Source organism: Odocoileus virginianus, chromosome 5, assembly GCF_023699985.2.
Source record: "Odocoileus virginianus isolate 20LAN1187 ecotype Illinois chromosome 5, Ovbor_1.2, whole genome shotgun sequence".
Lineage (NCBI taxonomy): Eukaryota > Metazoa > Chordata > Mammalia > Artiodactyla > Cervidae > Odocoileus > Odocoileus virginianus.
In genome coordinates this window covers 31,154,528-31,169,757 of record NC_069678.1, presented here as the reverse complement: position 1 = coordinate 31,169,757, position 15,230 = coordinate 31,154,528, and the positions used below count along the sequence as shown (strand labels likewise).

At 41.3% G+C, this 15,230-nt stretch overlaps 1 protein-coding gene across 4 annotated transcripts in view; it reads left to right on the top strand.

The window, feature by feature from the left end:
• CDC14A (cell division cycle 14A) overlaps nt 1–15,230 on the top strand; it is a 189,508-nt gene that overhangs the window by 123,094 nt on the left and 51,184 nt on the right. For all 4 annotated transcript variants that reach the window (XM_020906073.2, XM_020906074.2, XM_020906072.2 and 1 more), the window contains exons 9-10: nt 13–243; nt 7,368–7,506. In XM_020906073.2, coding sequence (XP_020761732.1) covers nt 13–243; nt 7,368–7,506 — 370 coding nt within the window. The remainder of the gene's footprint in view (nt 1–12; nt 244–7,367; nt 7,507–15,230) is intronic.

Sequence of the window (15,230 nt, the reverse complement as noted above, 5' to 3'; positions counted from 1 at the left end):
GCTTCCCTTTAGGTTATCCTCTTCACGCCCCCGAAGCCTACTTTCCTTATTTCAAAAAGCATAACGTGACGGCGGTCGTGAGGCTGAACAAAAAGATCTACGAGGCGAAGCGCTTCACGGATGCGGGCTTCGAGCACTACGACCTCTTCTTCATCGACGGCAGCACGCCCAGCGACAACATCGTGCGGAGGTTCCTGAATATCTGCGAGAACACCGAGGGGGCGATCGCCGTCCACTGCAAAGGTGCGGGCAGGGCGGCCTCGGTGGGCGCTGGCAGGGGCGAGACCGAGGGCAGCACCACAGGCGAAATAAAACCAGTTCGCTTCTGAGGAAACAAACGGGTTTGGTTTCAGAACCCTGGAACACAAGCCCAGTTAAGTAAGCTCTTCCTGGAGAAAGCATTGCCTGGATGTGGGCAGTCGGTGGTGTGTGGCTTGCTGGACAAAGCAGTTTTGGGGGCCTCACCTTTCCCAATTCATGTTCACTGACACTCGGTACCACGAGGAGGGGAGGTCACAGAAGCAGCGTCACCAACCGTTGTCAGGAGGCAAGCGGTGTTGTCTTCACCCATTTTATATATAATGCTCCCATTATATGGCCCGGCTCTCTGGAGCTCTAATTAGCCTGCCGCTCCCGGCCCCAGCGCAGCTGGTAACAGGAGACCCCGGTTCGATTCCTGGGTTGGGAAGATCCCCTGGGGAAGGGATAGGCTGCCCACTCCAGTTTTCTTGGGCTTCCCTGGTGGCTCAGATGGTAAAGAATCAGCCTGCAATGCCACACACCTGGGTTCAATCCCTGGGTTGGGAAGATCCCCTGGAGGAGGGCATGACAACCCACTCCTGTATTCTTGCCTGGAGAAACTCCATGGACAATGGAGCCTGGCGGCCTACAGTACATGGGGTTGCAGAGTCGGATACGACTAAGCGACTAAGTACACAGCATCCCTCCCCGAATTAGTCTTTAGCATCATGGAACCGAACGTCTTCCCTGCCCATTGCCAGGGAGCGGTAGTGTCCCTGGCTGGCTCATCGCTAGCTTCCTTGCCACAGGTGTGTAACTGCTTGTGAATGACGGAAAGACTTGTGTGAATGCATCTCTGGCCTCCAGGAGAGGGTACTTTGGGACAGGAGTTGCCAGATTGGCAAATAAAAATACAAGATGCCCAGTTAAGTTTGAATTTTAGATGAACAGCGAGTATTTTTTTTTTTTTTAGCATGTCTCAAATATTGCACCAAACATATATTCTGTATTTTACTTGGCAACCATGTGTCAGCTACTCAGAAAATATGAAATAATCATTGCTTTAAGCCTAGTTGTTGGGCTTTGAGGAGGCTCGCATTGTAGATTTTCCAGCAGGGTGGAAGGTATTTTACCGGGGTCTTTGGTTTCAGCGAAGAGAAGCCGCTTTGGCCATCAAGGGCGGAGCCTCTCGTTGCTCGCATGCAGCTTCTCGTACTGCCGCTGGGTGGTGCTGTTCTCCGGGGTTGCGTCTGAGAACCGGTTTCCGCGGCGTTTTATGCAGATTGTCTGGTAGGTGTTGGGGATTGTACTGTTCTTTTCCTGTGCCTAGTGCTGCTGTAACTGACTTATTCAGACGAGCATGGCCTTGGTTCTGACAGAAATTAAAATGCCGTTTTGTAGGCCCTTGTTTCTATGTTTAAGAGTTGAGTAGGTGGAGGTACTTTGCTGAAAGTGTGAGCAGCACCTGAAAGCTGCATTTTGCCAGCGGCCTGGCGATGGAAACGAGCTGCGTGTGGCCCCGGGTTCAGCTGGGGGCTCCTGGGTTGGGTCAGCTGCCTCCACGTGCACGGAAACCCCTCCCTCCCCTCCGCGTTTCTCAGCAGGATGGGGCCCCCCCACTGGCTGGATTTCCTGTCTCCGGGGTGGTGAGGGAGTGGGAGGGTGTCTCTGCTAGTGGGATGTCTCTAGACGGGTGCTCTGCGTTTTGCCCAGGTCACGGCGGGGTGGCGGTGCTCTGGCTTTCCCCCGTGTGATTGCTGTGGCACCTGGCTTTGTCTCTCCATCCCATTTTGTTAAAGATTGCCTAGGCCCGAGGCAAAGCCTGCATTTCTCATGCTGTTGGCCAGCTTTAGTATGCGCAGGGTGCGCGTCCACCAATTTGACTGGAAGGGACTTGAGCATCCGCACATTTTAGAATCCGCGGGGATTCCAGAACCAGCCCCTCGCGGACACCAGGAGACCACTGAATGTCAAATGTCGGTGGGACTCGAAAGCTAATGAGAATATGGCAGTTGCTAACGTTTAGTAGGAGGTATTCACATGCTCTCTTTCAAAGCTTACATTTGTGTCGTAAAAAGCAGTATTTCTTATGAGATTAGTTTGTCCTTGTTTCCTAATCAGTTAGTTTTACGGTTGCCAAGGCATGTAGTTTCCCAGCCTGTCGTGTCTTGGTGGTTTAGTTGCTAAGCTGTGTCCGACTCTTGTGATCCTGTGGACTGTAGCCTGTCAGGCTCCTCTGTCCATGGGATTCTCCAGGCAAGAATACTGGTAGCCATTTCTTTCTCCAGGGGATCTTCCCGACCCAGGAATCGAACCCAGGTCACCTGCATTTCAGGCAGATGATTTACCAGTTTGAGCTATGTCATATCTTGGATTGACAAATTCAGGGGAGGGGAAATGGAAAGCTTTCATTAAAACTCAGCATATCTCTTGATGTTATTCCTCACCTAACAAACGTTGGGAACATAAGACACTCTGGTGTTAAACATTCTTTTTACAGGTATTCTCTTTATTATATCCTTGAGCTATAATTGTCGACCTTGTAAGGAATATTTTAAGAAATACATATATTTTATATTGCAGGTTTTTAAAAAATATATTTTAATCAGAACCTTTAGCATTGAAGTCAGTTCTTGTATATGAAGGTCACATTTACAGGTGGTGACATTTTTTTGAGTTATTTCATTTGCTTCCACTTGTACACACATGTAGGATTCTTTCACAAGGATTACACCTTTGATTTAATTACAGCTGTAATGCTTTTAATAGCATACTTAGCTACTATAGGCCTGTTAATTATTTTGACATCTGCCCTAATTAAGTCAGTTTAATTTCCTGGGAATTAAAACAGCACAGAGCATTTTAATTGAATTCTAAGGAGGAGGGAGAGAGACTTATCCGACGTCAAATGAACTTTGGTAGCTGCTGAAAAGAGAATGACTATTTCATGCTTCAATGTAAAGTACTAAAAATAGAGATAAACTGGAAACTAATTTTCTGGGAATGTGCAAAGTCTTATAACGATTCAGTATCTGCAGCTTGCCTTCTGGTTGATAAAACAAATGGCCATGATTTTGTGAAGTTTGCCAGCACAGATAATCATTAAACAATGGCAACATTGTGATGTTCCACTGTGTGATTTTTGATGATCTGTAGGGGTTTCAGAAAACGCCTGAAGCTGTAAGGCAATCAGCGTTTAACTTGGTATAAATAGAAGACTTCTCAGCATCTTCTCTCCCTGTGCCAGGGAGCCCTTTAATTATGAATGCTTTAAAAATTTGTTAAAGTTTTTATAGAAACTTAGTGAACTGTTCCTATTCTGTTGGGTTGTGGTAAGAGCTCCTGACTGTTGAGTGCTAAGTAGGTTCTTTTTATAGATCTAAATTACAGACTCTTTAAAAGGGGAAGCAACTTTTAGAGAAATTTGAAAAATTTCTGTGCCACCTTTTTCTTTTTAGTTGTGAGTTTGTGTGATGAAGAGCCTAACCAAGGGAGCAGGTAACCTGCATGGGAGGGATACAGGGGCAGACAGCGTTATCTTGTAGAGAAGGCCATCTTCTCCCCAGGCTGAGACCCAGATTGGTGACTTCAAGGAGTACTCTGGAAACCCACCGGGCTTCCCGCCTCAGGCTGTCCAGCTGTATTATATCAACATGATTACCGGTACCGTAGTCTTGTCACATGTCTGAGGACTTAACAACTCTGCAGAAACCTGACATTCACTCTGGGCACAAACATGAAAGCTAGTATTTTTTATATTAAGGAGTCCTACTGAGACCATGATTAAGCGTCGCTCTTTTCTAAAGAATGTTGATGTTTGTTTGGGGGCAAAATGTACTTTGGATGAAAACAGGACACACACACACACACACCTTATCTAGTAAAATAGTGTAAACATAATTTTTAAAAACGAAGAGTTAATGGGAAGGGAATGCCAGGCATCCCTAAACTTGAGCTTGATTGTAATTTCATTGCATTTTTAATATGTATCCTCAACCTCAGGTGATATTACCCTAAAGGGAGAAAAATTTGTTTTGGGGTGGTAAACAAATGTTTTCCTTTTCTGTGTAAAGAACACATTTATACACAGTACATATAGAAATATGCGATCTGTCTGTGACAGTAAAATTTCATGGGGGACAATTAGGAAAAAAAATGCTTAGAGAGGCTCTTGGCTGGGCAAAGATTGAGAAACACTGATTTAGAGACATCCCTTTTTGCATTTTCACCTTTTTGAGACTAGGATGGATCTTAAAATTGATTGCATATCATAGTTTAATTTTTTTCTCAGGGGAACTTAAATAATGGTGTGTGTTACACCATTAGATGACTTTTTTTTTTTTTTTTGCTGAAAAATTGTGTATTTCCAAGTGCTGAGGAGATTAAAGAAGATTGTCTTTATTATTTGAAAAATGATAGGAAAAGCTACAAAAGGACACCTCCTTTAGAGCTGGGGAGATTCTGAAACATATAAATGAAGCCACCAAGTTTTTCCTGTTTCCTTTTCTAACTACATGTTTTCACGGATGACATTATACCAGTTTTCGAGGCTAAAAGTATCAGTTGCCTTTCACCTTCGTTGTGCCCCAATCAGAATGTCTTTCTAACTCAGCTCTTCCTTGTTATCGCTGTCTCTCCCTGCCTCTGCCTGGCAGCCAGCCTTCCTCCTGCCCCAGCCTTCCTGCTCCTCTCTCTGGCTTCCATCTCTGACTTTTCCCATCCTGGAGGTATGCTGCTGCCTCACCCAGCTGCTTTTATCATGTCAATTTCTTTGTCCCCAAATATATGGTGGTTTTATTTAGGGCTTTTTGTTGGTTAAAGGAAAAATCAGATATTTATATGATAATAGCTGTATGTTTATTATTAATAGTTGATAATATCATGAATTCCTAAATGAGCTGAATTTTGCTCATTAGAGCCTCATCTACATATATTTGAGGAATAATAGCACATATATGCACAAGGTGTGACCTAGTCAGTGTGCAGATAGAGCGCTGTGAATCTGAATCTGGAGAATCCTGAATAACTCAGCATCCTTAGTGTCTTCAGCCCACAGTTGATAACCTGCTTCCCCTAAGTACAGGCTCCTCCACTTGACTCAGAGGTGCCCCTTAATCTGGCCCCTTCATACCCATCTGACCTTATTTTCCACTCAACACACACTGACACATTCTCCAGGCCATCTGGCTTTCACTCTTTGGGCCCTTTGCTGAAATTGTCTGCAACCTTCCTATACTTTAGAGTCAGCTGAAGTCCTTGTCATCAATGACACATTCTTTGAAGACACCCGCAACTCACAGAGTCCCTTTCTGTGAGAGCCTAGCTTCAGTTTAAACCTAACTTCTTCACTTGTTGGTTATTATTCTTGTGTCTACAACTATTTGATAAAGTATTGTGGTCAAAAATTATCTCCTCTACTTGCTTATCTTCTTAACCTCTGAGCAAAGCCCTGACGTGGGTATGCCCTGGTAGACGATCAGTCAATAAACATTTGACCAGCTGAATCAAATGTTTGAAAATAAAAACAGAGCCACTTTGTCATTCTATAGGAAAAAAAGTATATGATAGCAAGAGATTAAGTAGTGGAAAAATAACTCAGCATAGTGCCTTACTCATAAGTGGTACTTAAATAAAAGTTTATAATGCTGAGTTTAATTCCAGGAAGCCAGATATGGAAAGATTTAGAAAATGCTTATAAATAAGCATTAGCGGCTCAGTGCTGTATATCTCAAGAGAGCAGGCATCCTGCTTGTCTTCATGTTTCTGGCCTCAGCATCTGTCACAGTGTCTCATACTCAGCGTTCTTAGTATTTGTAGAATGGAGTGACTGAGCAGATGAGCCAAAAGTGGAAAGGGCTCTGGGATGACAGCAGAATCCCCAGGGAATTTTAGTCCCAAATTCCATAGTCATTTGTTATGCTAATATGAGTGAATTGATCAGTATCTTGGGCCTCAGTTCTCATGTATAAACAGCAGTCACCGTATTTGAAAACTTTTTAGTTTGATCAAATTTTTGAGTATTTTGGGGAAGGGGGAAGCCAGTGTAGATTTAAAAGAATTGTTTAAAATGTAAAGTCCTATCACTTTTGTTTCTCTGGAGGGAGGAAAAAAATAGCACAATTTGTGAAAATACTTTGAAGAATATTTTGATCGTGATAGTAACCAGTACTTTGACAATAATTTCTAATTGTATTGAATTTTCCTCCATAACAGAAATTGGGTTTGACATAAGGAAAATATCCTGACACAAGAGTTTTTGAAAAATGCCAGAGCCTCAGGAAATGAAACTTGAGCACTTCTGTTGGCTTGGTTCTTTCTCAGTGGACTGTGTGTCCTCACTAGGGCGGTGACCACGTGTGTTTTATTCATCACCTATCCCCAGCTTCTAGCACAGCACCTGGCCGTTAGTAGCTGCTCCATCAGGGCGTGCTGGCTGAGGAAGTAATGAAATCCTGGTCTCTGAAAGAGTTACACAGAAGTTAGGACAACCTAATGGAAATAGTATTGAAACAGTCCTGGGCTAGGCAGCTGATGAGGTCAGATGATGCTTATGGTGTTGTCCTATTTGATTCTAGAATTCCTTATTCTACAATAAGTTTAAAAAAACCTCACCACTTAAATAGGTTTAAAAAATGACCATGATAATATAATCAGGTTAAACTTACTGACTCAGCATCGCATACACACAAACTGTTAACTGAAGGTTCATCTCAGCCTGGACTGGAGCTGAGGAGTGGGAGCATGGAGACACGCCTGACAGCTGATATTTTGCAAGTGCTCGTCTGGAACCAGCATTGCCTTAACAATGTTCACAAAGGCAGTCATTCTCAAAGGTCCTTGGGAGTTGACCTGTCCATAATTTTCAAGACCCTTGCTCTTATATATATATATATGTATATATATATATATATATGTATATGTTTATTTTGATCATATGATCTTTTTTCTTGAGTTAGAATTATTATTTAGCCCCTGATCATGTAAAAAGCATTACATTATTGCCTGGCTTTAAATATCTTGCATTGTGTTTCAAACCATAGCAATTTCTGGACACGGTATGATTTCGGTATGTTTGTGGATGTATTTGCTGAATTTTGTATTTCTTGTTCTTTTCCCCTCTCCTATAGCTGGTCTTGGAAGAACGGGGACCTTGATAGCCTGTTATGTCATGAAGCACTACAGGTTTACACACGCAGAAATAATTGCTTGGATCAGAATCTGTAGGCCCGGCTCTATTATAGGACCCCAGCAGCACTTCCTGGAAGAGTAAGTATATTGTTTCCGTTATTACATGGTGTCCTTGTTCCTGATTATTTCTGCCTCTGTTGCCCAGTTGTGGACCCTGTCAAGCCTGTGGCTGTGAAGTGGCTGCATTGTTAGAGAAGGCTGAGCCTTAGTCTAATGGAACATTGTTGATTTGACAGCTAATGCATTCTAACTTTGTACCTTTTATATCTCTTAGATCAGGTGAGAGTGAGAAGAAAATCACAGAGCTATCTCTGCCTACCTCTTTTCTGTCATTTTCTATGTGTGATCTGGCTACAGTGCAATTTTCTTATATCATCCCACTTGGCACTTTTCATTCTTTTGTTTGCACGTCTAAAAGCAGAATGAGAAAAAAACACACGACTAAGGTCAGTCAGTGATTTCAGCACATTGCTGCTCCCCTGACAACTGACTACACTGTTCATGTAGCTGCAACTTATGAGTAACCAAGGAGGAAAGGAAGAGAACTGGGATTTAGTCCTGACTGTACCACTAACTAGCTTTATGACCATTGTTTAGAAGAATACTTACAAATTCCTCCTTTCATTTGTTCACTCATTCATTAACTATTTGTCAAACCCCAGCCTGCAAGGAGGAGAAGTTTAACCTGTATGGGTACACCCCTTTCTAGTTTCCCTTTACAATTTCAGAAATTACTGTTAATTTACCCATTAATAAAATGAGATAAAATTGGCATGAGCTAATTTAGGTCCAACTCTAATATATTATCAATTTGTGTCTTATACTGAAATTTCATTTTTCTTTCTCTAGGATGGATTTATTTGCAATAGCATTCTTTTTTAGATAATTCCTTTCCCATTTAAATCATTTTATGTTGCTGAAAAACAAATGATCATGAATTGCATAGAAATATGCTGTAAGTAAGCAACAAGCATTCAAATGATTAAAAGAATTTGAGATGGCTGAGGAGTTACCTAAGTTGCCAATCCCAGAGGGAATAAGTGACAGGAAAATAAATGCTGAAACATGTGCAGTTATACCTTAGACTAAAAGAATGAGGTGGAAGTGTAATGAAGACACAGGGGAAAAATACTCAAAAATAGGACCATTAAGAAGACAATTTCTAGGTTGAATTATCGTATGAGATATTAATACAAACAAAAGAATCGTATTCTTTTAGAGTTTTCTTTTTGTCAGATTCCCTGCCCGTGATTTCCACTATTTTGCCTTATGTGTGCCTATAGCAGGGGACTTGGTGCTGTATATCTGCCAGGGGCTTGTACTAATTACTTACTAAAGTTGAATAAATGGCCTTACAGTTAGAATACAAGAGACATTCCTAAACCAGGATCTTTAGGCCATCTCAAAATCGTCGTTTGGGAAAAAAAAAAAAATCATCGTTTGGAAGACACAGTTGAGTGCGTTAGTGACCTTCACTTATTCAGCAGATACCTGTTAGTGCACAGTCTCCCCAGGCAGTGCTCCTGATTCTGAGGAGGCAGCAGTGAAGGCGACCGGCGGGTCCCTTCCTCCCAGGGTGCCAGTGTTTCTAGTGGAAGGAGTGCGCCATAAACAAGTTTTAAGTTTGGTTTCCAAGTGGCTCAGTGGTAGAGAATCCGCCTGCCAATGCAGGAGACTCAAGTTTGATCTCTGGGTCGGGAAGATCCCCTGGAGGAGGAAATGGCAGCCCACTCCATATTCTTGCCTGGGAAATCCCATGGACAGAGGAGCCTGACAGGCTACAGTCCACAGGGTCGCAAAGAGTCAGACACGACTTAGTGACTAAGCAACAACATTGTGAGTTGCATCTATTTTTTGAATGTAGAGCCAGGATGGTCATGATGTCCTATTATTTGTTCATATGACTGGATCTGATATGCCAGTGTTTATTAGCATATTAAGAGTTCTGTGTCTGTACTTATGAAGGACAATTGGTGTGTGATTTTCTTTTCTGTGTAATACTTTGGTTAAGTTTTGGTATCGGGGTTATGCTCTGTTTGTAAAACAAGTTGTGAAGCATTTCCTTCCTTCTCTGTTTTCTCCAAAGAATCTATGTATAAAATAATATTATTAGATTTGAGGGGGTGGGGTGGAAATGAGAGGGTCATTGGGAAATAAGGGCCTGCTTGATGTTGGATGGTCTGGAAGGGTTGATCGTCTGGTATGACAAAGGTAAACCAGGATGTGAGCCATGATGGGTTTGGTTCTGAAAAGCTTTTCGAGCTGGATGGGTAATCAGTAGAGGCCTGAGTGTATGAGCCGTCTGATGACTTTCTACCCAGCAGTCTATAGGGTCTGTCTGGTAGCCAAAGGAATGAGGAAGGTTCTCTACTGGGCCGCTTGCTTAGGTGGGTAGGAGGGGGGCATGAGATACTTGGGTAATCTCTGCTGCTCTGCAGGGCAGGGTTGTGGTCCACTGGGGAAGGGGAGGTGCTGGGCCCCAGGGAGCCTGGGGGGTTAGGTGGCCAGACACTTCTGTTCAGTGCATCCCCTGACTGTTTCTAACATCCTGCTGGGAAAGCTTATTTAACATACCTTTCTCCAGGCATTCTATACACAACCTCAGGCCTTTTCCTAAGCTACATTTGATGGCAGAGTACCTTTTTCATGTTGCTTGTATTAGTTGATAAAATTTACTTCCTCTATCATGTATAAATCATTAGAAGTGAGGGAAAGAGTTCATTTATGGTTCTACTTTCTTTTAACAAGTTTCTCTAAGTTCCTAATGATGGAAGTTTAAAATAATTTTCCATCCTGAACATGACTGTTATAATTTTCTGTTGATTTTAAGTTCTTTTCCAGTGGGCTTTAACATATCTGTCCATGTCATCCTTGACCCAGTTTACAGAGGTCCCTCCTTTCTTTCCTCATTTCCTTTATTCCTTTCTCCCTGCAACAACTGTTGATAATTGTTGAAAGCCACTGTTTGGCAGTGTTCTTTGCACTTCTGATGTTGCAGTGAAAGAGTAAATTCTGACCTATGGAGATGGAAGAAAAAGAATGAGAGGAAGGGGAGGAAGAAGAAGGCGGTGGTAGGGGCAGGGGGAAGTTGATTGGTTGTGTGGTTAATAAACAAATCTATCAATTATATGGGCTTCCCAGGTGGTGCTAGTGGTAAAGAATCTACCTGCCAATGCAGGAGATGCAGGAGACCCAGGTTCCATCCCTGGGTGGGGCATGGTAACCTCCATCTTGGAGGAGGGCATGGCAACCCACTCCAGTATTCTTGCCTGTGAAATTCCGTGGGTAGAGGAGCCTGGCAGGCTACAGTCAGTCCATGGGGCCACGAAGGGTCAGACATGACTGAGCGATTATAGTTTCTCTGACCATGATCGGTGTGATACAGAAAAATGAAGCACAGAAGAATAGCCAAAAGCAGAGAAGGCAGTTTTAAATAACGTGGTAGTGGTGGGATACATTGAAGGCTTTTGAGCAAATGCCTCAAAGAGTAAATGGTGGATGCTCTCGAGGAGGGTTTCCCTCCAAGGGAACAGCTGCTGAGGCTTTGAGCTGGACTGTTCGACAGGCCACCATGGCTTATGGGGCCAGGAGGAAGAGGTCAGAATACACATTCTGCTAGGCCTTTGTAGGAGTCTGACTTTTCTTTGGGTAGATGAAAAGTCATCAGAGGGGAACTTCCCTGGTAAAGAATTAGGCTTGCAAAGCAGGGGACGCAGGTTTGATCCCTGGTTGGAAAACTGCATGCAGCAGAGCGACTAAGCCCACACACCTCAAGCTGACTTGACACAAACAAGTAAATACTAAAAAAAAAAAAAAAAAAAAAAAACACCACCCTTAACCACTGTATTAAAAAAAAAGCAGAGGATTTTGAGCAGAGGAGTGATGCAATCTGACTACAATACACAACACACAAACATACGGATACTTTTTTAATTAACAGTTTTACTTGGGATAATTGTACATTAACATGCAGTTGTAAAAAAGGACAGAAAACTCTTGTGTACCTTTTAGCCATTTTCTCCTAGTACTACCATTTTGCAAAGCTCTAATGTATCACAATGAGAATATTGACGTTGATACAGTTAAGATATATAGTTAACATTTCCATCCCTGCAAGAATCCCTCATGTTGCCTTTTTATAGCTACTCTCCCTTCCTTCCTGCCCACATCCCCTCCTTGACTCTTGACAACTGCCAATTTGTTCTTCCTTTATATGTTTTGTCATCTCAAGAATGTTATATATATGGAATCATAGAGCATGTAACCTTTCGGGCTTGGTGTTTTTTACTGAGTATGATTCTCTGGAGATTCCTCCAGGTTGTTGCATGTATCAATAATCGTTCTTTTTAGTGGCTGAGTAGCATTCCAAGGAAGGAATGTACTGTTGTTTGTTAACCATTTACCTGTTGAAAGACAGCTAAACTGTTTCCAGTTTTCGGCTATTATGAATAAAGATGCTATAAATTTTCATGTACAGTTTTGTTCAAACATAAGTTTTCATTTCTCCTGGCTAAGTGCCCAAGAGTGCAGTTACTGGACTGTGTGGTACCTGTTTACTTTTATAAGAAACTTGTCAAACTGTTTTCCAGTTTGGCTGTATCATTTTGTATTTTCACCAGCAGTATTTGAATGAATGAATTTCTTTTCATATTTTCGAGCATTTTCTTTTAGCCATTCTGCTAGGTGTGTAATAATTTATCATTTCTCAGTTTGCATTAAAATTGTAATCGTCAGTAATAATGAACAACTTTCCATGTACTTATTTGCCATCTTTATTATGTTTTGGCAAAGCATTTGTTCAGATCTGCCTGTTCTTTATTTGTTTTCTTATTGTTGAGTTTTGATAATTCTTTAATGTTCTGGGTACTAGTCCTTTGTCTTAAAAATGGTTTACAAATATTTTTCTCTCAGTCTGTAACTTGTCTTTCATCTTCTAAATAGGATCTTTCACAGAGTAAAAGTTAAATTTTGATGAAGTCCAATTTATCAGTTTTCCTTTTTTTTAGCTCATGCTATTAGTACCAAATCTAAGATCTCTTTGATTAGTCATAGATCCCCTTAAGTTTGTGACTCATTTTGAGTTAATTTTTGTGTAAGCTGTGAGACTTAGGTCAAGGTTCATTGGTTTTTTTTTTTTTGCCCATAGATTTCCAGTTGTTCTGGTACCATTTGTTGAAAAGGTTACTTTTTCTCCATTAAATTGCTTTTACATCTCTGTTAAAAATTTGTGTTGTTCAGTCGTAAGTCATGTCCAAATCTTTGTGATCCCATGACTGCAGCACACCAGGCTTCCCTGTCCTTCACCATCTCCTGGAGCTTGTGCAAACTCTTGTCCATTGAGTTGGTGATGCCATCCAACCATTTCATCCTCTGTCACCCGCTTTTCTCCTCCTGCCCTCAATCTTTTCCAGCATCGGGATCTTCAAAAATTAGATAGGCATATTTGTATAGATCTGTTTCTCTGTTCTTTATTCTATTCCATTGGTATATGTGTCTATTCTTCCTCCAGTACTGTACTCTGTTGATACTGTACTTATGCAGAGACCCTTAACAGAAGAATGATTGCTCCCATTGTTCCTTCTTTAACAAAACTGTCTTAGCAATGCCAGTTCCTTTTCTTTTCCATATAAATTTTAGAATAATCTTGTCCCTATCTATAAAAAAATCATGTTGCAATTTTGATACAAATGTGTTAAATCTCTGTCAGTTTTGGGAGAATTGACATCTTTACTGTTGTTGAGTCTTCCAATCCATAAACACAGTGTGTACTTATTTTTTCACTTATTACTTCATTTATTTCTATCTTCTTTGATTTCTTTCACCAGTATTGTTTAGCTTTCATCATATAAGCCCTATTTTGTTAGATTTATGCCTAAGTATTTAATTTTTTAAGTGATTATCAATGATACCTTTTCTCATTTCAGATTCCATGTAATAATTGTTCATATGTAGAAATACAGTTCATTTTCTATCTATATTTATTTTGTATCCTGAAATTTCAGAGAGAGAGGAGGAGAATACGTTACGTGAATTCCTGGGGATTTTTTGCATAGACGAGTGTGTCATCTACAAATAGGGAGAATTTTTTTCCTTTCCAATCTCTATGTCTTTTACTGCTTTTTCTTCCCTTGGTGTACCAGCTAGAAGTTGAATAATTGTGGTGAATGCAGACATCCTTCCCTTGCTCCCAGTCTTGATGGGGGAAACATTTAGGCATTCGTGATGAAATATTAATTGGAGGTTTATCAAGTTGGGGAAGTTCCTCTTTATTTCTATATTTCTGAGAGTTCTTATTATGAGTGAGTGTTGAATTTTGTCAAATGCTTTTTCTGCATTGATTGATATGATCATGTGATTTTCTTCTTTAGCCTGTTAATATAGTGAATTATTTGTTTTTCTTGTTGTTGTTGAATCATTTTTTTTGTTGAATATTTTTTTTTTTTTTGTAATATTGAATGAGCCTTGCATCTCTGGAATAAACCCCATTTGATCTTATAAGTGGAAACTTTGCAAATATGATCAGGTAAAGGATCTCGAGGTGAAGAGATTATTCTGGATTATTCTGGTAGGTTGAGTGTAATCACAGGGACACAGGAGGAGTTGGACAAGAAGGTGGTGTGATGGAAACAGAGATTAGATTGAAGCTGGAGGAAGGGACCATACACCAAGGCATATGGGCAGCTGCTGATGGCTGAAAAAGACAAGGAAACAGATTCTCCCTTCATAGATTGTAGAATGAACCAACCCTGCCAACAATTTGACTTTGGCTCAGGTGGCATAGTGGTAAAGAATCCATCTGCCTGCCCGTGTGGGAGACAAAAGAGGTGAGGGTTTGATCCTTGGATTCGGAAGATCCCCTGGAGGAGGAAATGGCGTGCACTCCATTATTCTTGCCTGGAGAATCCCATGGACAGAGGATGCTGTAGCCCATGGGGTCTCAAGGAGTTGGACATGACTGAGTATACACACGCACAAACACAGTGAAGCTGATGATAGACTCCTGACATCCAGAACTGTGTGAAAGTAAACGTGCTCTTCTGAGCCACTGAGCTGTGGTAGTTTGTGATTGCAGCTTTGTGCAGACAGGAAACTAATCCATCTGTGCACATTGTGTAAATTTGTGTAGATAGTTAGTAAATATCTGCAGTAAGGTACATAGATCCTAATGTGCACTCGTGTATTCCAGACTTCTCTTATTCATCATATTTCAGCTTTGGAATATTTGATGTTGTTGAGTCCCATGATTGACATGTTATTTCAGGAAGACTGGGCTGCAGCAATGTATAAGGTGAATTTAATGGAGGGAGATTAGAGTCAGAGAGACTAAAAAGGAGACTGCTAAAATCCAGCAGATGGGGACTTGTCGAAGGGGCTACAAGTCAGACTGAAGAGTTAGAGATGGGCACCAGAGCCTTTCAAGGAGATAAATCTCGAGCTTTGAGGACTGGCTAATGATATGAGAGATGAAGAGCTTTGAAGTCTGACTAATGGTATGAGAAATGAGGAGCGTGATGTCAATGATGACGCAAAAGCATGAATAAGTAACACATTCATTAAGGAAGAAAGAAGAGGATTAAAAAGTTTTCTGATAGGTTTTTGCCTGTCAAAAATGACTGAACAAGTTAGAGGGATTGTATTCTTTCAGAAGTGAAAATTCCAATCAGTGCTTTTTAGGTAATGTTAATTCTAAATCTGTGACTTTATGAAAGCTGTTTTTCACATTCTTCTAGTCCTTGTACACCAAAATATGTCCAGGTGTTGATTTCTATGCCGTGAAGAAACCTTCCTTTCATGTCACCGAT